Source organism: Panulirus ornatus, chromosome 4, assembly GCF_036320965.1.
Source record: "Panulirus ornatus isolate Po-2019 chromosome 4, ASM3632096v1, whole genome shotgun sequence".
NCBI lineage: Eukaryota > Metazoa > Arthropoda > Malacostraca > Decapoda > Palinuridae > Panulirus > Panulirus ornatus.
In genome coordinates, this window is record NC_092227.1 from 69,441,489 (window position 1) to 69,465,689 (window position 24,201).

At 41.3% G+C, this 24,201-nt stretch overlaps 1 protein-coding gene across 1 annotated transcript in view; it reads left to right on the plus strand.

The window, feature by feature from the left end:
• Nucleotides 1-24,201, plus strand: part of LOC139767104 (uncharacterized) — a 415,796-nt gene that overhangs the window by 334,572 nt on the left and 57,023 nt on the right. The window contains 1 exon segment of the mRNA XM_071696092.1: nt 20,351-20,517. Coding sequence (XP_071552193.1) covers nt 20,351-20,517 — 167 coding nt within the window.

Here is a 24,201-nt window from a genome sequence, read left to right on the forward strand (position 1 = left end):
TTTCTTTCGTCTGTTTCCTTGCGCTACCTCGCAAACGCGGGAGACAGCGACAAAGCAAAAAAAAATATATATAAATTTTAGGGAGAATAAAAAGATGTTCTGGAAGGGGGTAAATAAAGTGCGTAAGACAAGGGAGCAAATGGGAACTTCAGTGAAGGGTGCAAATGGGGAGGTGATAACAAGTAGTGGTGATGTGAGAAGGAGATGGAGTGAGTATTTTGAAGGTTTGTTGAATGTGTTTGATGACAGAGTGGCAGATATAGGGTGTTTTGGTCGAGGTGGTGTGCAAAGTGAGAGGGTTAGGGAAAATGATTTGGTAAACAGAGAAGAGGTAGTAAAAGCTTTGCGGAAGATGAAAGCTGGCAAGGCAGCAGGTTTATATGGTATTGCAGTGGAATTTTTTAAAAAAGGGGGTGACTGTATTGTTGACTGGTTGGTAAGGTTATTTAATGTATGTATGACTCATGGTGAGGTGCCTGAGGATTGGCGGAATGCGTGCATAGTGCCATTGTACAAAGGCAAAGGGGATTAGAGTGAGTGCTCAAATTACAGAGGTATAAGTTTGTTGAGTATTCCTGGTAAATTATATGGGAGGGTATTGATTGAGAGGGTGAAGGCATGTACAGAGCATCAGATTGGGGAAGAGCAGTGTGGTTTCAGAAGTGGTAGAGGATGTGTGGATCAGGTGTTTGCTTTGAAGAATGTATGTGAGAAATACTTAGAAAAGCAAATGGATTTGTATGTAGCATTTATGGATCTGGAGAAGGCATATGATAGAGTTGATAGAGATGCTCTGTGGAAGGTATTAAGAATATATGGTGTGGGAGGCAAGTTGTTAGAAGCAGTGAAAAGTTTTTATCAAGGATGTAAGGCATGTGTACGTGTAGGAAGAGAGGAAAGTGATTGGTTCTCAGTGAATGTAGGTTTGCGGCAGGGGTGTGTGATGTCTCCATGGTTGTTTAATTTGTTTATGGATGGGGTGTTAGGGAGGTGAATGCAAGAGTTTTGGAAAGAGGGGCAAGTATGCAGTCTGTTGTGGATGAGAGAGCTTGGGTAGTGAGTCAATTGCTGTTTGCTGATGATACACCACTGATGGCTGATTCAGGTGAGAAACTGCAGAAGCTGGTGACTGAGTTTGGTAAAGTGTGTGAAAGAAGAAAGCCGAGAGTAAATGTGAATAAGAGCAAGGTTATTAGGTACAGTAGGGTTGAGGGACAAGTCAATTGGGAGGTAAGTTTGAATGGAGAAAAACTGGAGGAAGTGAAGTGTTTTAGATATCTGGGAGTGGATTTGGCAGCGGATAGAACCATGGAAGCGTAAGTGAATCATAGGGTGGGGGAGGGGGTGAGAGTTCTGGGATTGTTGAAGAATGTGTGGAAGTCGAGAACATTATCTTGGAAAGCAAAAATGGGTATGTTTGAAGGAGTATTGGTTCCAACAATGATATATGATTGCGAGGCATGGGCTGTAGGTAGAGTTGTGTGGAGGAGGGTGGATGTGCTGGAAATGAGATGTTTGAGGACAATATGCGGGGTAAGGTGGTTTAATCGAATAAGTAATGAAAGGGTAACAGAGATGGGTGATTATAAAATGAGTGTGGTTGAGAGAGCAGAAGGTGTTTTAAAATGGTTTGGTCACATGGAGAGAATGAGTGAGGAAAGATTGACAAAGAGGATATATGTGTCAGAGGTGGAGGTAATGAGGAGAAGTGGGAGACCAAATTGGAGGTGGAAAGATTGAATGAAGAAGATTTTGAGTGATCGGGACCTGAACATGAAGGAGGGTGAAAGGCGTGCCAGGAATAGAGTGAATTGGAACGATGTGGCATACCGGGGTCGATGTGCTGTCAATGGCATGCGAAGCATCTGGGGTAAACCATGGAAAGTTCTGTGGAGATGTGGAAAGGGAGTTGTGGTTTCGGTGCATTATACATGACAGCTAGAGACTGAGTGTGAACGAATGTGGCCTTTGTTGTCTTTTCCTAGCACAATCTCGTGCACGTGTGGGAGGAGGGGGTTGTTATTTCATGTGTGGCAGGATGGCGACAGGAATGAATAAGGGCAGACAGTGTGAATTGTGTACATGTGTATATATGTATATGTCTGTGTGTATATATATGTATACATTGAGATGTATAGGTATGTATATATGCGTGTGTGGACGTGTACGTATATACATGTGTATGTGGGTGGGTGGGCCAGTCTTTCGTCTGTTTCTTTGCGCTACCCTCGCTAACGTGGGAGACAGCGACAAAGTATAATAAATAAATACATACATATACACAGACATATACATATATACACATATACACATTCATACTTCCTTGCCTTTATCCATTCTATGACCAGAGCTGTGCACATAAAAAAAATTTGACTTGGTAGATGCCATCATCTTCTTTACTTTCATCATTTTTTTATATATTATTATTTTGCTTTGGCGCTGTCTCCCGCATTTGCGAGGTAGCACAAGGAAACAGACGAAAGAATGGTCCAACCCACCCACAAACACGTGTATATACATACATGTGCACGCACGCAAATATTAATACCTATACATCTCAATGTATACATATATATACACACACACACACACACATATATACATATATACACATGTACATAATTCATACCATCTGCCTTTATTCATTCCCATCGCCACCTCGCCACACATGGAATAACAACCCCCTCCCCCCTTTTGTGTGCGAGGTAGCGCTAGGAAAAGACAACAAAGGCCACATTTGTTCACACTCAGTCACTAGCTGTCATGTAATAATGCACCGAAACCACAGCTCCCTTTCCACATCCAGGCCCCACAGAACTCTCCATGGTTTACCCCAGACGCTTCACATGCCCTGGTTCAATCCAATGACAGCACGTCGACCCCGGTATACCACATCGTTCCAATTCTTTCTATTCCTTGCATGCCTTTCACCCTCCTGCATGTTCAGGCCCCGATCACTCAAAATCTTTTTCACTCCATCTTTCCACCTCCAATTTGGTCTCCCACTTCTCCTCGTTCCCTCCACCTCTGACACATATATCCTCTTGGTCAATCTTTCCTCACTCATTCTCTCCATGTGCCCAAACCATTTCAAAACACCCTCTTCTGCTCTCTCAACCACTTTTTTTATTACCACAAATCTCTCTTACCCTATTATTACTTGATCAAACCACCTCACCCCACATATTGTCCTCAAACATCTCATTTCCAGGACATCCACCCTCCTGCGCACAACTCTATCCATAGCCCACGCCTTGCAACCATACAACATTGTTGGAACCACTATTCCTTCAAACATACCCATTTTTGCTTTCCGAGGTAATGTTCTCGACTTCCACACATTCTTCAAGGCTCCCAGAATTTTCACCCCCTCCCCCACCCTATGATTCACTTCCACTTCCATGGTTCCATCCGCTGCCAAATCCACTCCCAGATATCTAAAACATTTCACTTCCTCCAGTTTTTCTCCATTCAAACTTACCTCCCAATTGACTTGTCCCTCAACCCTACTGTACCTAATAACCTTGTTCTTATTCACCATTACTCTCAACTTTCTTCTTTCACACACTTTACCAAACTCAGTCACCAGCTTCTGCAGTTTCTTACATGAATCACCCACCAGCGCTGTATCATCAGCGAACAACAACTGACTCACTTCCCAAGCTCTCTCATCCACAACAGACTGCATACTTGCCTCTCTTTCTAAAACTCTTGCATTCACCTCCCTAACAACCCCATCCATAAACAAAGTAAACAACCATGGAGACATCACACTCCCCTGCCGCAAACCTACATTCACTGAGAACCAATCATTTTCCTTTCTTCCTACACGTACACATGCCTTACATCCTTGATAAAAACTTTTCACTGCTTCTAACAACTTGCCTCCCACACCATATATTCTTAACACCTTCCACAGAGCATCTCTATCAACTCGCTATCATATGCCTTCTCCAGATCCATAAATGCTACATACAAATCCATTTGCTTTTCTAAGTATTTCTCATATACATTCTTCAAAGCAAACACCTGATCCACACATCCTCTACCACTTCTGAAACCACACTGCTCTTCCCCAATCTGATGCTCTGTACATGCCTTCACCCTCTCAATCAATACCCTCCCATATAATTTACCAGGAATACTCAACAAACTTATACTTCTGTAATTTGAGCACTCACTCTTATCCCCTTTGCCTTTGTATGTGGCACTATGCAAGCATTCTGCAAAATCCTCAGGCACCTCACCATGATCATACATACATTAGATAACCTTACCAACCAGTCAACAATACATTCACCCCTTTTTGATAAATTCCACTGCAATACCATCCAAACCCGCTGCCTTGCCGGCTTTCATCTTCCGCAAAGCTTTTACTACCTCTTCTCTGTTTACCAAATCATTTTCCCTAACCCTCTCACTTTGCACACCACCTCAACCAAAACTCCCTATATCTGCCACTCTATCATCAAACACATTCAACAAACCTTCAAGATACTCACCCCATCTCCTTCTCACATCACCACTACTTGTTATCTCCTCCCCATTAGCCCCCTTCACCGACGTTCCCATTTGTTCCCTTGTCTTGCGCACTTTATTTACCTCCTTCCAAAACATCTTTTTATTCTCCCTAAAATTTAATGATACTCTCTCACCCTTTTTTTTAAAAAAAATTTTTTAAAAAAATTTTTTTTAAAAATTTTTAAAATTTTTTTTTTTTTTTTTTTTAAAAAAAATTTTTTTTTTAAAAAAAAAAAATTTTTTTTTTAAAAAATTTTTTTTAAAATTTTTTTTTTAAAAAAAAATTTTTTTAAAAAAAAATTTTTTTTTTTTAAAAAAAAAAAATTTTTTTAAAAATTTTTTTTTAAAAATTTTTTTTTTTTTTTGGAAAAAAAAAATTTAAAAAAACCCCCCTTTTTTAAAATTTTTTTTTCAACTTTTTTTTTTTAAAAAAATTTGTTTATGGATGGGGTGGTTAGGGAGGTGAATGCAAGAGTTTTGGAAAGAGGGGCAAGTATGAAGTCTGTTGGGGATGAGAGAGCTTGGGAAGTGAGTCAGTTGTTGTTCGCTGATGATACAGCGCTGGTGGCTGATTCATGTGAGAAACTGCAGAAGCTGGTGACTGAGTTTGGTAAAGTGTGTGAAAGAAGAAAGTTAAAAGTAAATGTGAATAAGAGCAAGGTTATTAGGTACAGTAGGGTTGAGGGTCAAGTCAATTGGGAGGTGAGTTTGAATGGAGAAAAACTGGAGGAAGTGAAGTGTTTTAGATATCTGGGAGTGGATCTGGCAGCGGATGGAACCATGGAAGCGGAAGTGGATCATAGGGTGGGGGAGGGGGCGAAAATTCTGGGAGCCTTGAAGAATGTGTGGAAGTCGAGAACATTATCTCGGAAAGCAAAAATGGGTATGTTTGAAGGAATAGTGGTTCCAACAATGTTGTATGGTTGCGAGGCGTGGGCTATGGATAGAGTTGTGCGCAGGAGGATAGATGTGCTGGAAATGAGATGTTTGAGGACAATGTGTGGTGTGAGGTGGTTTGATCGAGTAAGTAACGTAAGGGTAGGAGAGATGTGTGGAAATAAAAAGAGCGTGGTTGAGAGAGCAGAAGAGGGTGTTTTGAAATGGTTCGGGCACATGGAGAGAATGAGTGAGGAAAGATTGACCAAGAGAATATATGTGTCGGAGGTGGAGGGAACGAGGAGAAGAGGGAGACCAAATTGGAGGTGGAAAGATGGAGTGAAAAAGATTTTGTGTGATCGGGGCCTGAACATGCAGGAGGGTGAAAGGAGGGCAAGGAATAGAGTGAATTGGAGCGATGTGGTATACCGGGGTTGACGTGCTGTCAGTGGATTGAATCAAGGCATGTGAAGCGTCTGGGGTAAACCATGGAAAGCTGTGTAGGTATGTGTATTTGCGTGTGTGGACGTATGTATATACATGTGTATGGGGGTGGGTTGGGCCATTTCTTTCGTCTGTTTCCTTGCGCTACCTCACAAACGCGGGAGACAGCGACAGAGCAAAAAAAAATATATATATATATATATATATATATATATATATATATATATATATATATATATATATATATATATATGGAAGTAAGGGGAGTGGGGGAGGAATGGGATGTATTTAGGGAATCAGTGATGGATTGCGCAAAAGATGCTTGTGGCATGAGAAGAGTGGGAGGTGGGTTGATTAGAAAGGGTAGTGAGTGGTGGGATGAAGAAGTAAGAGTATTAGTGAAAGAGAAGAGAGAGGCATTTGGACAATTTTTGCAGGAGAAAAAATGCAATTGAGTGGGAGATGTATGAAAGAAAGAGACAGGAGGTCAAGAGAAAGGTGCAAGAGGTGAAAAAAAGGGCAAATGAGAGTTGGGGTGAGAGAGTATCATTAAATTTTAGGGAGAATAAAAAGATGTTCTGGAAGGAGATAAATAAAGTGCGTAAGACAAGGGAGCAAATGGGAACTTCAGTGAAGGGCGCAAATGGGGAGGTGATAACAAGTAGTGGTGATGTGAGAAGGAGATGGAGTGAGTATTTTGAAGGTTTGCTGAATGTGTTTGATGACAGAGTGGCAGATATAGGGTGTTTTGGTCGAGGTGGTGTGCAAAGTGAGAGGGTTAGGGAAAATGATTTGGTAAACAGAGAAGAGGTAGTAAAAGCTTTGCGGAAGATGAAAGCCGGCAAGGCAGCAGGTTTGGATGGTATTGCAGTGGAATTTATTAAAAAAGGGGGTGACTGTATTGTTGACTGGTTGGTAAGGTTATTTAATGTATGTATGACTCATGGTGAGGTGCCTGAGGATTGGCGGAATGCGTGCATAGTGCCATTGTACAAAGGCAAAGGGGATAAGAGTGAGTGCTCAAATTACAGAGGTATAAGTTTGTTGAGTATTCCTGGTAAACTATATGGGAGGATATTGATTGAGAGGGTGAAGGCATGTACAGAGCATCAGATTGGGGAAGAGCAGTGTGGTTTCAGAAGTGGTAGAGGATGTGTGGATCAGGTGTTTGCTTTGAAGAATGTATGTGAGAAATACTTAGAAAAGCAAATGGATTTGTATGTAGCATTTATGGATCTGGAGAAGGCATATGATAAGAGTTGATAGAGATGCTCTGTGGAAGGTATTAAGAATATATGGTGTGGGAGGCAAGTTGTTAGAAGCAGTGAAAAGTTTTTATCGAGGATGTAAGGCATGTGTACGTGTAGGAAGAGAGGAAAGGGATTGGTTCTCAGTGAATGTAGGTTTGCGGCAGGGGTGTGTGATGTCTCCATGGTTGTTTAATTTGTTTATGGATAGGGTTGTTAGAGAGGTGAATGCAAGAGTTTTGGAAAGAGGGGCAAGTATGAAGTCTGTTGGGGATGAGAGAGCTTGGGAAGTGAGTCAGTTGTTGTTCACTGATGATACAGCGCTGGTGGCTGATTCATGTGAGAAACTGCAGAAGCTGGTGACTGAGTTTGGTAAAGTGTGTGAAAGAAGAAAGTTAAGAGTAAATGTGAATAAGAGCAAGGTTATTAGGTACAGTAGGGTTGAGGGTCAAGTCAATTGGGAGGTGAGTTTGAATGGAGAAAAACTGGAGGAAGTGAAGTGTTTTAGATATCTGGGAGTGGATCTGGCAGCGGATGGAACCATGGAAGCGGAAGTGGATCATAGGGTGGGGGAGGGGGCGAAAATTCTGGGAGCCTTGAAGAATGTGTGGAAGTCGAGAACATTATCTCGGAAAGCAAAAATGGGTATGTTTGAAGAATAGTGGTTCCAACAATGTTGTATGGTTGCGAGGCGTGGGCTGTGGATAGAGTTGTGCGCAGGAGGTTGGATGTGCTGGAAATGAGATGTATGAGGACAATGTGTGGTGTGAGGTGGTTTGATCGAGTAAGTAACGTAAGGGTAAGAGAGATGTGTGGAAATAAAAAGAGCGTGGTTGAGAGAGCAGAAGAGGGTGTTTTGAAATGGTTTGGGCACATGGAGAGAATGAGTGAGGAAAGATTGACCAAGAGGATATATGTGTCGGAGGTGGAGGGAACGAGGAGAAGAGGGAGACCAAATTGGAGGTGGAAAGATGGAGTGAAAAAGATTTTGTGTGATCGGGGCCTGAACATGCAGGAGGGTGAAGGAGGGCAAGGAATAGAGTGAATTGGAGCGATGTGGTATACCGGGGTTGACGTGCTGTCAGCGGATTGAATCAGGGCATGTGAGGCGTCTGGGATAAACCATGGAAAGCTGTGTAGGTATGTATATTTGCGTGTGTGGACGTATGTATATACATATGTATGGGGGTGGGTTGGGCCATTTCTTTTGTCTGTTTCCTTGCGCTACCTCGCAAACGCGGGAGACAGCGACAAAGCAAAAAAAAATATATATAAATTTTAGGGAGAATAAAAAGATGTTCTGGAAGGGGGTAAATAAAGTGCGTAAGACAAGGGAGCAAATGGGAACTTCAGTGAAGGGTGCAAATGGGGAGGTGATAACAAGTAGTGGTGATGTGAGAAGGAGATGGAGTGAGTATTTTGAAGGTTTGTTGAATGTGTATGATGACAGAGTGGCAGATATAGGGTGTTTTGGTCGAGGTGGTGTGCAAAGTGAGAGGGTTAGGGAAAATGATTTGGTAAACAGAGAAGAGGTAGTAAAAGCTTTGCGGAAGATGAAAGCTGGCAAGGCAGCAGGTTTATATGGTATTGCAGTGGAATTTTTTAAAAAAGGGGGTGACTGTATTGTTGACTGGTTGGTAAGGTTATTTAATGTATGTATGACTCATGGTGAGGTGCCTGAGGATTGGCGGAATGCGTGCATAGTGCCATTGTACAAAGGCAAAGGGGATAAGAGTGAGTGCTCAAATTACAGAGGTATAAGTTTGTTGAGTATTCCTGGTAAATTATATGGGAGGGTATTGATTGAGAGGGTGAAGGCATGTACAGAGCATCAGATTGGGGAAGAGCAGTGTGGTTTCAGAAGTGGTAGAGGATGTGTGGATCAGGTGTTTGTTTTGCAGAATGTATGTGAGAAATACTTAGAAAAGCAAATGGATTTGTATGTAGCATTTATGGATCTGGAGAAGGCATATGATAGAGTTGATAGAGATGCTCTGTGGAAGGTATTAAGAATATATGGTGTGGGAGGCAAGTTGTTAGAAGCAGTGAAAAGTTTTTATCAAGGATGTAAGGCATGTGTACGTGTAGGAAGAGAGGAAAGTGATTGGTTCTCAGTGAATGTAGGTTTGCGGCAGGGGTGTGTGATGTCTCCATGGTTGTTTAATTTGTTTATGGATGGGGTTGTTAGGGAGGTGAATGCAAGAGTTTTAGAAAGAGGGGCAAGTATGCAGTCTGTTGTGGATGAGAGAGCTTGGGTAGTGAGTCAATTGCTGTTTGCTGATGATACACCACTGGTGGCTGATTCAGGTGAGAAACTGCAGAAGCTGGTGACTGAGTTTGGTAAAGTGTGTGAAAGAAGAAAGCCGAGAGTAAATGTGAATAAGAGCAAGGTTATTAGGTACAGTAGGGTTGAGGGACAAGTCAATTGGGAGGTAAGTTTGAATGGAGAAAAACTGGAGGAAGTGAAGTGTTTTAGATATCTGGGAGTGGATTTGGCAGCGGATAGAACCATGGAAGCGTAAGTGAATCATAGGGTGGGGGAGGGGGTGAGAGTTCTGGGATTGTTGAAGAATGTGTGGAAGTCGAGAACATTATCTTGGAAAGCAAAAATGGGTATGTTTGAAGGAGTATTGGTTCCATCAATGATATATGATTGCGAGGCATGGGCTGTAGGTAGAGTTGTGTGGAGGAGGGTGGATGTGCTGGAAATGAGATGTTTGAGGACAATATGCGGGGTAAGGTGGTTTAATCGAATAAGTAATGAAAGGGTAACAGAGATGGGTGATTATAAAATGAGTGTGGTTGAGAGAGCAGAAGGTGTTTTAAAATGGTTTGGTCACATGGAGAGAATGAGTGAGGAAAGATTGACAAAGAGGATATATGTGTCATAGGTGGAGGTAATGAGGAGAAGTGGGAGACCAAATTGGAGGTGGAAAGATTGAATGAAGAAGATTTTGAGTGATCGGGACCTGAACATGAAGGAGGGTGAAAGGCGTGCCAGGAATAGAGTGAATTGGAACGATGTGGCATACCGGGGTCGATGTGCTGTCAATGGCATGCGAAGCATCTGGGGTAAACCATGGAAAGTTCTGTGGAGATGTGGAAAGGGAGTTGTGGTTTCGGTGCATTATACATGACAGCTAGAGACTGAGTGTGAACGAATGTGGCCTTTGTTGTCTTTTCCTAGCACAATCTCGTGCACGTGTGGGAGGAGGGGGTTGTTATTTCATGTGTGGCAGGATGGCGACGGGAATGAATAAGGGCAGACAGTGTGAATTGTGTACATGTGTATATATGTATATGTCTGTGTGTATATATATGTATACATTGAGATGTATAGGTATGTATATATGCGTGTGTGGACGTGTACGTATATACATGTGTATGTGGGTGGGTGGGCCAGTCTTTCGTCTGTTTCTTTGCGCTACCTCGCTAACGTGGGAGACAGCGACAAAGTATAATAAATAAATACATACATATACACAGACATATACATATATACACATATACACATTCATACTTCCTTGCCTTTATCCATTCTATGACCAGAGCTGTGCACATAAAAAAAATTTGACTTGGTAGATGCCATCATCTTCTTTACTTTCATCATTTTTTTATATATTATTATTTTGCTTTGGCGCTGTCTCCCGCATTTGCGAGGTAGCACAAGGAAACAGACGAAAGAATGGTCCAACCCACCCACAAACACGTGTATATACATACATGTGCACGCACGCAAATATTAATACCTATACATCTCAATGTATACATATATACACACACACACACACACACATATATACATATATACACATGTACATAATTCATACCATCTGCCTTTATTCATTCCCATCGCCACCTCGCCACACATGGAATAACAACCCCCTCCCCCTTTTGTGTGCGAGGTAGCGCTAGGAAAAGACAACAAAGGCCACATTTGTTCACACTCAGTCACTAGCTGTCATGTAATAATGCACCGAAACCACAGCTCCCTTTCCACATCCAGGCCCCACAGAACTCTCCATGGTTTACCCCAGACGCTTCACATGCCCTGGTTCAATCCAATTACAGCACGTCGACCCCGGTATACCACATCGTTCCAATTCTTTCTATTCCTTGCATGCCTTTCACCCTCCTGCATGTTCAGGCCCCGATCACTCAAAATCTTTTTCACTCCATCTTTCCACCTCCAATTTGGTCTCCCACTTCTCCTTGTTCCCTCCACCTCTGACACATATATCCTCTTGGTCAATCTTTCCTCACTCATTCTCTCCATGTGCCCAAACCATTTCAAAACACCCTCTTCTGCTCTCTCAACCACTTTTTTTATTACCACAAATCTCTCTTACCCTATTATTACTTGATCAAACCACCTCACCCCACATATTGTCCTCAAACATCTCATTTCCAGGACATCCACCCTCCTGCGCACAACTCTATCCATAGCCCACGCCTTGCAACCATACAACATTGTTGGAACCACTATTCCTTCAAACATACCCATTTTTGCTTTCCGAGGTAATGTTCTCGACTTCCACACATTCTTCAAGGCTCCCAGAATTTTCACCCCCTCCCCCACCCTATGATTCACTTCCACTTCCATGGTTCCATCCGCTGCCAAATCCACTCCCAGATATCTAAAACATTTCACTTCCTCCAGTTTTTCTCCATTCAAACTTACCTCCCAATTGACTTGTCCCTCAACCCTACTGTACCTAATAACCTTGTTCTTATTCACCATTACTCTCAACTTTCTTCTTTCACACACTTTACCAAACTCAGTCACCAGCTTCTGCAGTTTCTTACATGAATCACCCACCAGCGCTGTATCATCAGCGAACAACAACTGACTCACTTCCCAAGCTCTCTCATCCACAACAGACTGCATACTTGCCTCTCTTTCTAAAACTCTTGCATTCACCTCCCTAACAACCCCATCCATAAACAAAGTAAACAACCATGGAGACATCACACTCCCCTGCCGCAAACCTACATTCACTGAGAACCAATCATTTTCCTTTCTTCCTACACGTACACATGCCTTACATCCTTGATAAAAACTTTTCACTGCTTCTAACAACTTGCCTCCCACACCATATATTCTTAACACCTTCCACAGAGCATCTCTATCAACTCGCTATCATATGCCTTCTCCAGATCCATAAATGCTACATACAAATCCATTTGCTTTTCTAAGTATTTCTCACATACATTCTTCAAAGCAAACACCTGATCCACACATCCTCTACCACTTCTGAAACCACACTGCTCTTCCCCAATCTGATGCTCTGTACATGCCTTCACCCTCTCAATCAATACCCTCCCATATAATTTACCAGGAATACTCAACAAACTTATACTTCTGTAATTTGAGCACTCACTCTTATCCCCTTTGCCTTTGTACAGTGGCACTATGCAAGCATTCTGCAAATCCTCAGGCACCTCACCATGAATCATACATACATTAGATAACCTTACCAACCAGTCAACAATACATTCACCCCCTTTTTGATAAATTCCACTGCAATACCATCCAAACCCGCTGCCTTGCCGGCTTTCATCTTCCGCAAAGCTTTTACTACCTCTTCTCTGTTTACCAAATCATTTTCCCTAACCCTCTCACTTTGCACACCACCTCAACCAAAACTCCCTATATCTGCCACTCTATCATCAAACACATTCAACAAACCTTCAAGATACTCACCCCATCTCCTTCTCACATCACCACTACTTGTTATCTCCTCCCCATTAGCCCCCTTCACCGACGTTCCCATTTGTTCCCTTGTCTTGCGCACTTTATTTACCTCCTTCCAAAACATCTTTTTATTCTCCCTAAAATTTAATGATACTCTCTCACCCCATCATATATGTTGATAATATCATAAAAGAAATCAAGTAGATTTGTCAGTTGTGAGTGATTCATTGAAAACCATGCTAAGAATAGTTTACAATTTTCTCTTGAATGATGGGTTTCAAACACTTTCCAACTACAGACATTAAGCTAATAGGATTATAATTTCTGGGCAGTGACTTATTACCTTTTTTGAATATTGGTGTCACATTGGCAAAATCCCACTCATCTGAAACTTTTCCTGTACCAAGTAACTTACTGAAAAGGGCAGTCAAGGGCTTGATTATCTCATTTTTCACCTCTCTTATTGTTCTGGGATAAAATTTATCAGGACCTGCTTTTTTTTGTTTTCATTCCATTTTTTGCTCAGAGTATGTCCACAGCTTTTATGTCATTGAAGAGCGTTCCCATCTTAACAATGAAACTGGAATTGTGACATGGGTTGTGCCTTTGATCATAAATACAGACACTAAAAAGCCATACAATATATTTGCCATGGCTTCGTTGTCTTGAACCAAATCACCGTTTTCTGTAATTTATGGACCTATTGACTGGATAATATTACACTCTCATTTTTAACATAAATGTTAAACTCAGTTTTTTTTCTTCAGCAATATACGCTTCATATTAATTTTACTTCAAATTTACATATATTACTTTATCATGTAGGTAGTAGTTGGTAGGCAGCCAACAACCAGGGAGGTACATTGACATTACTACCTGCCTGGGTATAAGGAGGGTTAGTGACAGCTGTGTACTTAGCCTACACTTCAGTGGTTGTCATTTTGCATTCCTCTCACCCTGTAACTGTCTTTTCTTTGTGCGTCACCCACACTTGGACTACTAGCATTCAGTCCTTAAGTGTACAATCTCTCCTTGTCACACATAACACTTGATAACACTTAACTCACGCAGCTCATTCTTTGTAATTCTAGATTTTCCTTTGGCAAACATTACGTGCTAGTCCTGCCTTTTGGCAAAATGGTAGGAACAATAGATTGAAGAACTAGATAGGAACATATAGGTAGGCATGTTCGGTAGAAGTATTAAGGTGGACATTGGGCAGGAGCATTAGGCAGAAGTAGTCAGTAGGAACATTTGGTAGGAGCCCCTGCAAACACTGTACTAGACTTGCCCCTTGCCAGTGGCCTGATTGGGTCGAGGCACTAAAGGCTAAGAAATGGTACTATAGTTCACTAGTTATGGAGACTATTCCCATGGCCACTCCTTAACAGAGTTCCAGAAGGCAACAGGTGTCAGAGATATGAAATGATAGATAGCTGGTTATTGGATTCTGAGTTTCTTATGAGCTACTTTCTTAGACAACAGACACTTTTTTATTTCACCATTCGTTCATCTTTTTTTTTCTTTTTTTTTTTTTTTTTTTTTTTTTTAGAAATAGACTATCTACAATGCATTGGTACGTATGTTCCCTCTGCTACTTTGGAGGTGTAGGCTCACTGAGGAGCCTTCCAAAATGTGCAACTACTGCACCTACCACCTCTTTAAGATGTAGTCTGTTCTTTATGAACTTATCTGACTGCATATAGGAATGATACCACAAGTTTATGAACTCAACTCCTTCCTGAAAACTGAGGTTCAGTAATCTATTATTTAGACTGAACTCCCTGCTAAATGTGTTCCTGGCACCAATCCTGGCAAGAACTCCTGAAATCATATAATTAGTTATACTTCAAAAACAGATGGATTTGGATGTAGCATTTATTGATCTGGAAAAGGCATATGATAGGGTTGATAGAGATGCTTTATGGAAGGTCTTAAGAGTATGTGGTGTGGGAGGTAAGTTGCTACAAGCAATGAAAAGCTACGAAGGATAGAAGGCATGTGTATGATTAGGAAGAGAGGAGAGTGTATAGTTTCCAGTAAATGTCGATCTGCAGTAGGGGTGTGTGATGTCCCCTTGGTTGGGGTGGTTAGGGAGGCAAATGCAGGAGCTTTGGAGAGAGGGACAAGTATGCATTATGTTGGGGAAGAGAGGGCTTGGGAAGTGAGTCAGTTGTTCAATGATGATACAGTTCTAGTGGCTGATTTGAGTGAGAAACTGCAGAAGATGGTGACCGAGTTTGAAAAAGTATGTGTAAGGAGAAACATGAGAGTAAATGTGAATAAGAGCAAGGTTATTAGGTCTAGTAGGGTGGAGGAACAAGTTAATTGGGATGTAAGTTTGAGTGGAGAAAAATTAGAGGAAGTGAAGAGTTTTAGATATCTGGGAGTGGACTCAGCAGCAAACAGAACCATGGAGGCAGAAGTGAGTCACAGGGTGGGGGAGGGGGTGGAGGTTCTGGGAGCGATGAAGAATGTGTGGAAGGAAAGAACGTTATCTTGGAGAGCAAAAATGGGTATGTTTGTGGGAATAGAAGCTCCAACAGTGTTGTATGGTTGAGAGGCATGGGCTATAGATAGGGTTGTACGGAGGAGGGTGGATGTGTTGGAAATGAAATGTTTGAGGACAATATATGGTGCGAGTTGGTTTGATCGTGTAAGTAATGAGAGGGCAAGAGAGATGTGTGGAAATAAAAAGAGTGTGGTTGAGAGAGCAGAAGAGGGTGTGGTGAAATGGTTTGGACATATGGAGAGAATGAGTGAGGAAAGATTGACAAAGGATACATTTGTCAGAGATGGAGGGAACAAGGAGAAGCGGGAGACCAAATTGGAGGTGGAAGGATAGAATGAAAAAGATTTTGAACGATCAGGGCCTGAACATACAGGAGGAGGCATGCAAGCAATAGAGTGAATTGGAATGATGTGGTATACTGGGGTTGACGTGCTGTCAGTGGACTGAACATGGGCATGTGAAGCGTTTGGGGTAAGCCATGGAAAGGTCTGTGGGGCTTGGATGTGGGATAGGGAGTTGTGGTTTTGGTGCATTACACGTGACAGCTAGAGGCTGAGTCTAAATGAATGTGGCCTTTTTTTTTTCTTTTTTTTTTTTTTCCCTTGCATTACCTTGCTGAAGTGGGAGGTAACAATGCTTCTTCCTGTGGGGTAGGGTAGCAACAGAAATGGATAAAGGCAAGCAAGTATAATTATGTACATGTGTATGAATGTATATGTATGTGTATGTATATTTATGTATGTGTTGATATGTATATATATGTATATGTACGTGTATGGGCGTTTATGTATAGTGTATATGAGTGGATGGGCCATTCTTCGTCTGTTTCCTAGTGCTACCTCACTGACATGGGGAACAGCTATAAAGTATGATATAGAAAAACTAAAGATATCTAAAAAAAAGTTGAATAAGCCAATGATATTTCTCCAACAGCTCCTTTCATCTCTCCTTCAATACATTGTTAGTACCTGCATGACAAATTGAAAGTGTATTATCTTTAGTGACACCACAAACATCTTCTACAGCATCTTGGTACCTAGAAAACAAAAGCATTTATTGCGTAAAGGATTTCTGGTGCTGAATGCCTCCTGCTGTCCTTGGATCATAGAATTGCTGACAACCCTTACTTTGTGTTGATTGTTGTTGACATTACCAAAACCCTGAAATTGATTTTTTGTAATGGCATCAAAGGTAAACATGTTTGGGGTTTCACACTTCACTGTACTACCTGAAAGGATTACCTTTCCCTGATAAGAGAAGGATTACTTTGGAGTGTCTCAACATCCACTATGCTGCTGTCTGACATTAATGGCTCACTCCCTAACACTTTCAGCAGACTGGGTTTGATGATGTCCTGAAGGACATCTATGTCATGTTTGAACAGCTATTTTCTCAGTAGCTTCAGCCAGCTTTTCCTCAAATGTCTGTCTGTCCAGGCAAAACTTACAAATATAAGGCATCGAAAGTTTATTATAAAACAGAACGCTAAAGTTTCCACTGCATTTAGAACACTGTTGGCCAGCCAGCATCCTGAAATAGTAAATAGAAATTATACATAACTGAAGATAAGCTTATTAAAGATATCACAGTAAAGGCACTACCTTGTATGTTAGGCTTATGAGAGTTCTGCATTTCCCATGATCAGGCAGTTTCCCAAGTATTTTCGTCTTTCTTTTACCTCATAGTTTATAACACATTATAGTGCTTCAGTACGATGTACAACTTGCCAAACACTTCAAACCACACAAAAAATATTGTGTGATAGAGTCTTGAAAAGTCATGATGAAATGGATATTAGATCCGCTCCAGTATATTGTTCTGAGAAGCAAACACAGGTATGTCTGACGTTTTGGAAGGATGGCACCAAACTGAAGTCCTATATACTAGAGATACTAAAGGATTTTTTCATGTCTGAATCTGGCACCAGTAAGTGCATAACAGGGATTTAGTATATTTATGTTTTGGGAGGAGGTAAATAAAGAGCGTAAGACATCGGTGAAGGGGCTTATCAAGAGGTAATTACAAGTAATGGTCAAGTGAGGAGATGAAGTGAGCATTTTGAAGGTTTGTTGAATGTGTTTGATGATAGAGTGGCAGATATAGGGTGCTTTTGGTAGAGGTGTGAAGTAAGAGGGTCAGGGAGAATGGTTTGATGAACAGAGAAGAGGTAGTGAAAGCTTTGCGGAAGATGAAAGCCGGCAAGGCAGTGGGTTTGGATGATGTTGCAGTGGAATTTATTAAAAAACGGGGATGACTGTGTTGTTGACTGGTTGGTAAGGATATTTAATGTATGTATGGTTCATGGTGAAGTGCCTGAGGATTGGCAGAATGCATGCATAGTGCCATTGTATAAAGGCTAAGGGGATAAAGGTGAGTGTTCAAATTACAGAGATATAAGTTTGTTGAGTATTCATGGGAAAGTATATGAGAGGGTATTGATTGAAAGGGTAAAGGCATGTACAGAGCATCAGACTGGGGAAGAGCAGTGTGGTTTCAGAAGTGGTAGAGGATGTGTGGATCAGATGGATTTGTATGTAGCATTTATGGATCTGAAGAAGGCATATGATAGAGTTGATAGAGATGCTTTGTGGAAGGTATTAAGAGTATATGGTGTGGGATGTAAGTTGCTAGAAGCAGTGAAAAGTTTTTGTCAAGGATGTAAGGCATGTGTACAAGTAGGAAGAGAGGAAAGTGATTGGTTCCCGGTGAATGTCGGTTTACGGCAGGGGTGCATGATGTCTCCATGGTTGTTTAATTTGGATATGGATGGGGTTGTTAGGGAGGTGAATGCAAGAGTTTTGGAGAAAGGAGCAAGTATGCAGTTTGCTGTGGATGAGAGGGCTTGGGAAGTGAGTCAGTTGTTGTTTGCTGATGATACAGCGTTCGTGGCTGATTCGGGTGAGAAACCTCAGAAGTTGGTGACTGTGTTCGGTAAAGTGTGTGAAAGAAGAAAGTTGAGAGTAAATGTAAATAAGAGCAAGGTTATTAGGTTCAGTAGAGCTGAGGAACAAGTCATTTAGGAGGTAAGTTTGAATGGAGAAAAATTGGAGGAAGTGAGGTGTTTTAGATATCTGGGAGTGGATTTGGCAGCAGATAGAACCATGGAAGTGGAAGTGAGTCACAGGGTGGGTAGGTGGCAAAGGTTCTGGGAGTGTTGAAGATTGTGTGGGATGCGAGAATGTTATCTTGGAGAGCAAAATGGGTATGTTTGAGGGAACAATGGTTCCAACAAGTGTTATATGGTTGCAAGGTGTTATAGATAGGGTTGTGCAGAGGAGGGTGGATGTGTTGGAAATGAAATGTTTTAGGACAGTATGTGGTGTGAGGTGGTTTGATCGAGTAAGTAATGAAAGGGTAAGAGAAATGTGTGGTAATAAAAAGAGTGTGGGGGTGAGAGCAGAAGAGGGTATATTGAAATGGTGGGTCACATGGAGAGAATGAGTGAAGAAAGATTGACAAAGAGGATATATGTGTCAGAGGTGGAGGGAACGAGGAGAAGTGGGAGACCAAATTGGAGGTGTAAGGATAGAGTGAGAAAGATTTTTAGCGATCAGGACCTGAACATACAGGAGGGTGAAAGGCATGCAAGGAATTGAGTGAATTGGAATGATGTGGTATACTGGGGTTGACGTGCTGTCAGTGGATTGAACCAGGGCATGTGAAGCGTCTGGGTTAAACTATGGAAAGTTTTGTGGGGCCTGGATGTGGAAAGGGAGCTGTGGCTGCAGTCTGTTACACATGACAGCTAGAGACTGGGTGTGTACGAATGAGGCCTATGTTGTCTTTTCTTAGTGCTACCTTGCGCGCGCGCAGGGGGAGGGGGTGCCGTTTCATGTGTGGCGGGGTGGCGACAGGAATGGATGAAGGCAGCAAGTGTGGCTGTGTACATGTATATGTCTGTGTATGTATATGTATGTATACTTTGAAATGTATAGGTACGTATATGTGTGGGTGTTTATGTGTATACATGTGTATGTGGGTGGGTTAGGTCATTCTTTCATCTGTTTCCTTGTGTTACTTCGCTAACATGGGAGAAAACAACTAAGTATGATAATAAAGAAAAATAAAAAAAGCCTATGTGTTGATATTTGTCATGTTGGAAGTAAATGCTCTGTATGTTAGAATTAATGATCAGTATGACTAAGGGTTTTTTGAGTAGGAATGGTTGACCATTCATGGGTGATGGGAGGGTGCAAGTTGAATTCATGATTGTCAGGTTAAGAAGGTGATGGTTGATTTCTGTGGTGATGCAGACACTGTTTCATTGTTTCATTATTTTGGTTGTGAGATGTGGCTTTGTTGCTTTATCATCATTGTGCTTTGTTGTGCTTTTGAGTTCATCTGCATGTGAAAGGATTTTGACATTTGTTTGCAGGAGGTGATGAGGTTATGCAAAGAGAGATTTAAGAGGGTTAGAGAAAAACTCCTCCATAGGAAACTCCATTGTAGAGCTTGAAGATTTTGGAGATGAAGCCTTTGAGAGACTTTTGGCTTAGTGGCTAGCTATTGAATTGTTAGAAAAAAAAATTGTCATAACTGTATAGGATGGTGTCAAGTATCTTCTGTATGAGGATTTGACATGGTATTTAGTTAAAACTTTGTTGATACCTGTATTCACTGATACTCACTGTGAGGAGGGTTGTATAAATTATTAAGCAAAGAAAGAATAAGTGGTAGAACTTGAAATCAATGTTTTCAAAGACAAAAATAGAAGATAGGACTATTTGAAGAAATAGGTGGAAATGGCATTGGTATGAAGTGAATGGAAGTATTACTGATTTGAAATGTTTTCCAGAAATATAAGTGTTAAGAATATTAGAAACATAAGTTAGAATAAGAGGAATCTGAAAGGAATTAGGAGTTATTTGTATAGGTAAGCAGATGTGGGACATGGTAGGACATTTTCACGGTTTATGAAAATTTTTTCAGATCCTCTAATTTATTTTATGCTTTAGATATTTTTTTTTTGCTATTCTGTGTTTTTATGGACAATATCCTTGCCCAATTTTTTTTCATATATATAGAAATTATGCACTGTAACATCTTTTTTTTCAGATAAGATAATCCGGCATCGTGCTTGTACATTACGGGACACAGCTTATGCATATATAAAGGCAGAGATGGACACAGACTTTGAAGAAAAGTGCCGTGAAATTAGAGATAGCCGTTTGAGACGGTTTAAACCCTCAGTGCCAATATCCATCAACATTTCTCCAAATAAGGTTAGTATTTTTAGAAAATAGAACTTACAATTATGATAGCTAAGTAAACATGTTGAATTCATAAAAAAATTTTGTGATTGATTATTTAGATTCAGGTACTTATCTCTATTATATGCTGATGCAGAGTCAACTCTGGTGTAGAAGAAATTTTGTAATTACTCAAGCTGAAATGCTGTATAAAGATTGTCTTGATCATATTATATTATTATATTTTGCTTTGTCGCTGTCTCCCGTGTTAGCGAGGTAGCGCAAGGAAACAGACGAAAGAATGGCCCATCCTACCCACATGCACATGTATATACAAACACGTCCACACACGCAAATATACATACCTATACATCTCAACGTATACATATATATACACACAGACATATACCTATATACACATGTACATAATTCATAGTGTCTGCCCTTATCAATCCCATCGCCACCTCGCCACACATGGAATAACAACCCCCTCCCCCCTCATGTGTGCGAGGTAGCGCTAGGAAAAGACAACAAAGGCCACATTCGTTCACACTCAGTCTCTAGCTGTCATGTAATGATGCACCGAAACCACAGCTCCCTTTCCACATCCAGGCCCCACAGAACTTTCCATGGTTTACCCCAGACACTTCACATGCCCTGGTTCAATCCATTGACAGCAGGTCAACCCCGGTATACCACATCGTTCCAATTCACTCTATTCCTGGCACGCCTTTCACCTTCCTGCATGTTAAGGCCCCGATCACTCAAAATCTTTTTCACTCCATCATTCCACCTTCAATTTGGTCTCCCACTTCTTGTTCCCACCACCTCTGACACATATATCCTCTTGGTCAATCTTTCCTCACTCATTCTCTCCATGTGACCAAACCATTTCAAAACACCCTCTTCTGCTCTCTCAACCACACTTTTTATTACCACACATCTCTGTTACCTTATTAATACTTACTCGATCAAACCACCTCACACCACATATTGTCCTCAAACATCTCATTTCCAGCACATCCACCCTCCTGTGCACAACCCTATCCATAGCCGATGCCTCGCAACCATATAACATTGTTGGAACCACTATTACTTCAAACATACCCATTTTTGCTTTCGGAGATAATGTTCTTGACTTCCACAAATTCTTCAAGGCTCCCAGAACTTTCGCCCCCTCCCCCACCCTATGATTCACTTCTACTTCCATGGTTCCATCTGCTGCCAAATCCACTCCCAGATATCTAAAACACTTCATTTCCTCCAGTTTTTCTCCATTCAAACTTACCTCCCAGTTGACTTGATCCTCAACCCTACTGTACCTAATAACCTTGCTCTTATTCCTATTTACTCTCAGCTTTCTTCTTTCACACACTTTACCAAACTCAGTCACCAGCTTCTGCAGTTTCTCACATGAATCAGCCACCAGCGCTGTTTCATCAGCGAACAACAACTGACTCACTTCCCGCATCCATAAACAAATTAAACAACCATGGAGACATCACACACCCCTGCCGCAAACCTACATTCACTGAGAACCAATCACTTTCCTCTCTTCCTACACGTACACATGCCTTACATCCTCGATAAAAACTTTTCACCGCTTTCAACAACTTGCCTCCCACACCATATATTCTCAATACCTACCACAGAGCATCTCTATCAACTCGCTATCATATGCCTTCTCCAGATCCATAAATGCTGCATACAAATCCATTTGCTTTTCTAAGTATTTCTCACATACATTCTTCAAAGCAAACACCCGATCCACACATCCTCTACTACTTCTGAAACCACACTGCTCTTCCCCAATCTGATGCTCTGTACATGCCTTCACCCTCTCAATCAATACTCTCCCATATAATTTACCAGGAATACTCAACAAACTTATACCTCTGTAATTTGAGCACTCACTTTTATCCCCTTTGCCTTTGTACAATGGCACTATGCAAGCATTCCGCCAATCCTCAGGCACCTCACCGTGAGTCATACATACATTAAATAACCTTACCAACCAGTCAGCAATACAGTCACCCCCTTTTTTGATAAATTCCACTGCAATACCATCCAAACCCGCCGCTTTGCCGGCTTTCATCTTCCGCAAAGCTTTTACTACGTCTTCTCTGTTTACCAAATCATTCTGCCAATCCTCAGGCACCTCACCATGAGTCATACATACATTAAATAACCATACCAACCAGTCAACAATACAGTCACCCCCTTTTTTAATAAATTCCACTGCAATACCATCCCTACCCACTGCCTTGCCGGCTTTCATCTTCTGCAAAGCTTTTACTACCTCTTCTCTGTTTACCAAATCATTTTCCCTAACCCTCTCACTTTGCACACCACCTCGACCAAATCACCCTGTATCTGCCACTCTATCATCAAACACATTCAACAAACCTTCATAATACTCACTCCATCTCCTCACATCACCACTACTTGTTACCACCTCCCCATTAGCCCCCTTCACTGAAGTTCCCATGTGTTCCCTCATTTTATGCACTTTATTTACCTCCTTCCAAAACATCTTTTTATTCTCCCTAAAATTTAATGATACTCTCTCACCCCAACTCTCATTTGCCCTCTTTTTCACCTCTTGCACCTTTTTCTTGACCTCCTGCCTCTTTCTTTTATACATCTCCCACTCATTTGCATTATTTCCTTGCAAAAATCTTCCAAATGCCTCTCTCTTCTCTTTTACTAATAATCTTACTTCTTCATCCCACCACTCTTTAACCTTTCTAATCTGCCTACCTCCCACGCTTCTCATGCCACGAGCATCTTTTGCAGAAGCCATCACTGCTCTCCTAAATACATCCCATTCCTCCCCCACTCCCCTTACGGCCTTTGTTCTCACCTTTTTCCATTCTGTACTCAGTCTCTCCTGGTACTTCCTCACATAAGTCTCCATCCCAACCTCACTTACTCTCACCACTCTTTTCACCCCATCATTCTCTCTTCTTTTCTGAAAACCTCTACAAATCTTCACCCTTGCCTCCACAAGATAATGATCAGACATCCCTCCAGTTGCACCTCTCAGCACATTAACACCCAAAAGTCTCTCTTTCACGTGCCTATCAATTAACGTGTAATCCAATAACACTCTCTGGCCATCTCTCCTACTTACATACGTATACTTATGTATATCTCTCTTTTTAAACCAGGTATTCCCAATCACCAATCCTTTTTCAGCACATAAATCTACAAGCTACCTTTGTAGCTGGAAATGTCACTTTCCCACCTCCTACATGTCATGCACTTTCCAGCACTGCTTCCCTAAATTGAAATAAAAAATACTGTCAATTTTCATAGCTCTTGCCTTACTCCTCCATTTATAGGTATCTAGGTTGTAATATAGGGATTGTGGACATTCAAACAACTAAAAGACTTGCAGGCTTAATGACCTTCCTCATAGGTCGCTGGTTGGTAAATCTAATGAACAACTGGCAGCAATCCTTGTTACCAGCATGGGCCATTCCTCATCAGCTCTTCATTTTCCTACACCAGTATAGAGGAAAGCATATTACTGTTTTGGGTATTCAATATCTTATGGAGATATTTTCTAAGGTAAAAAAGGTTTAGATTTTTTTGCAGTGGGTGAACGTCACTTCTGACAAATGCTGCCATTTAAGGGTGCATTTCAGAAGCCTTAAGGGGCCATAGTCACCTTAAATGGGAAAAATATTATCCATAATGAGAAAAATTATAACT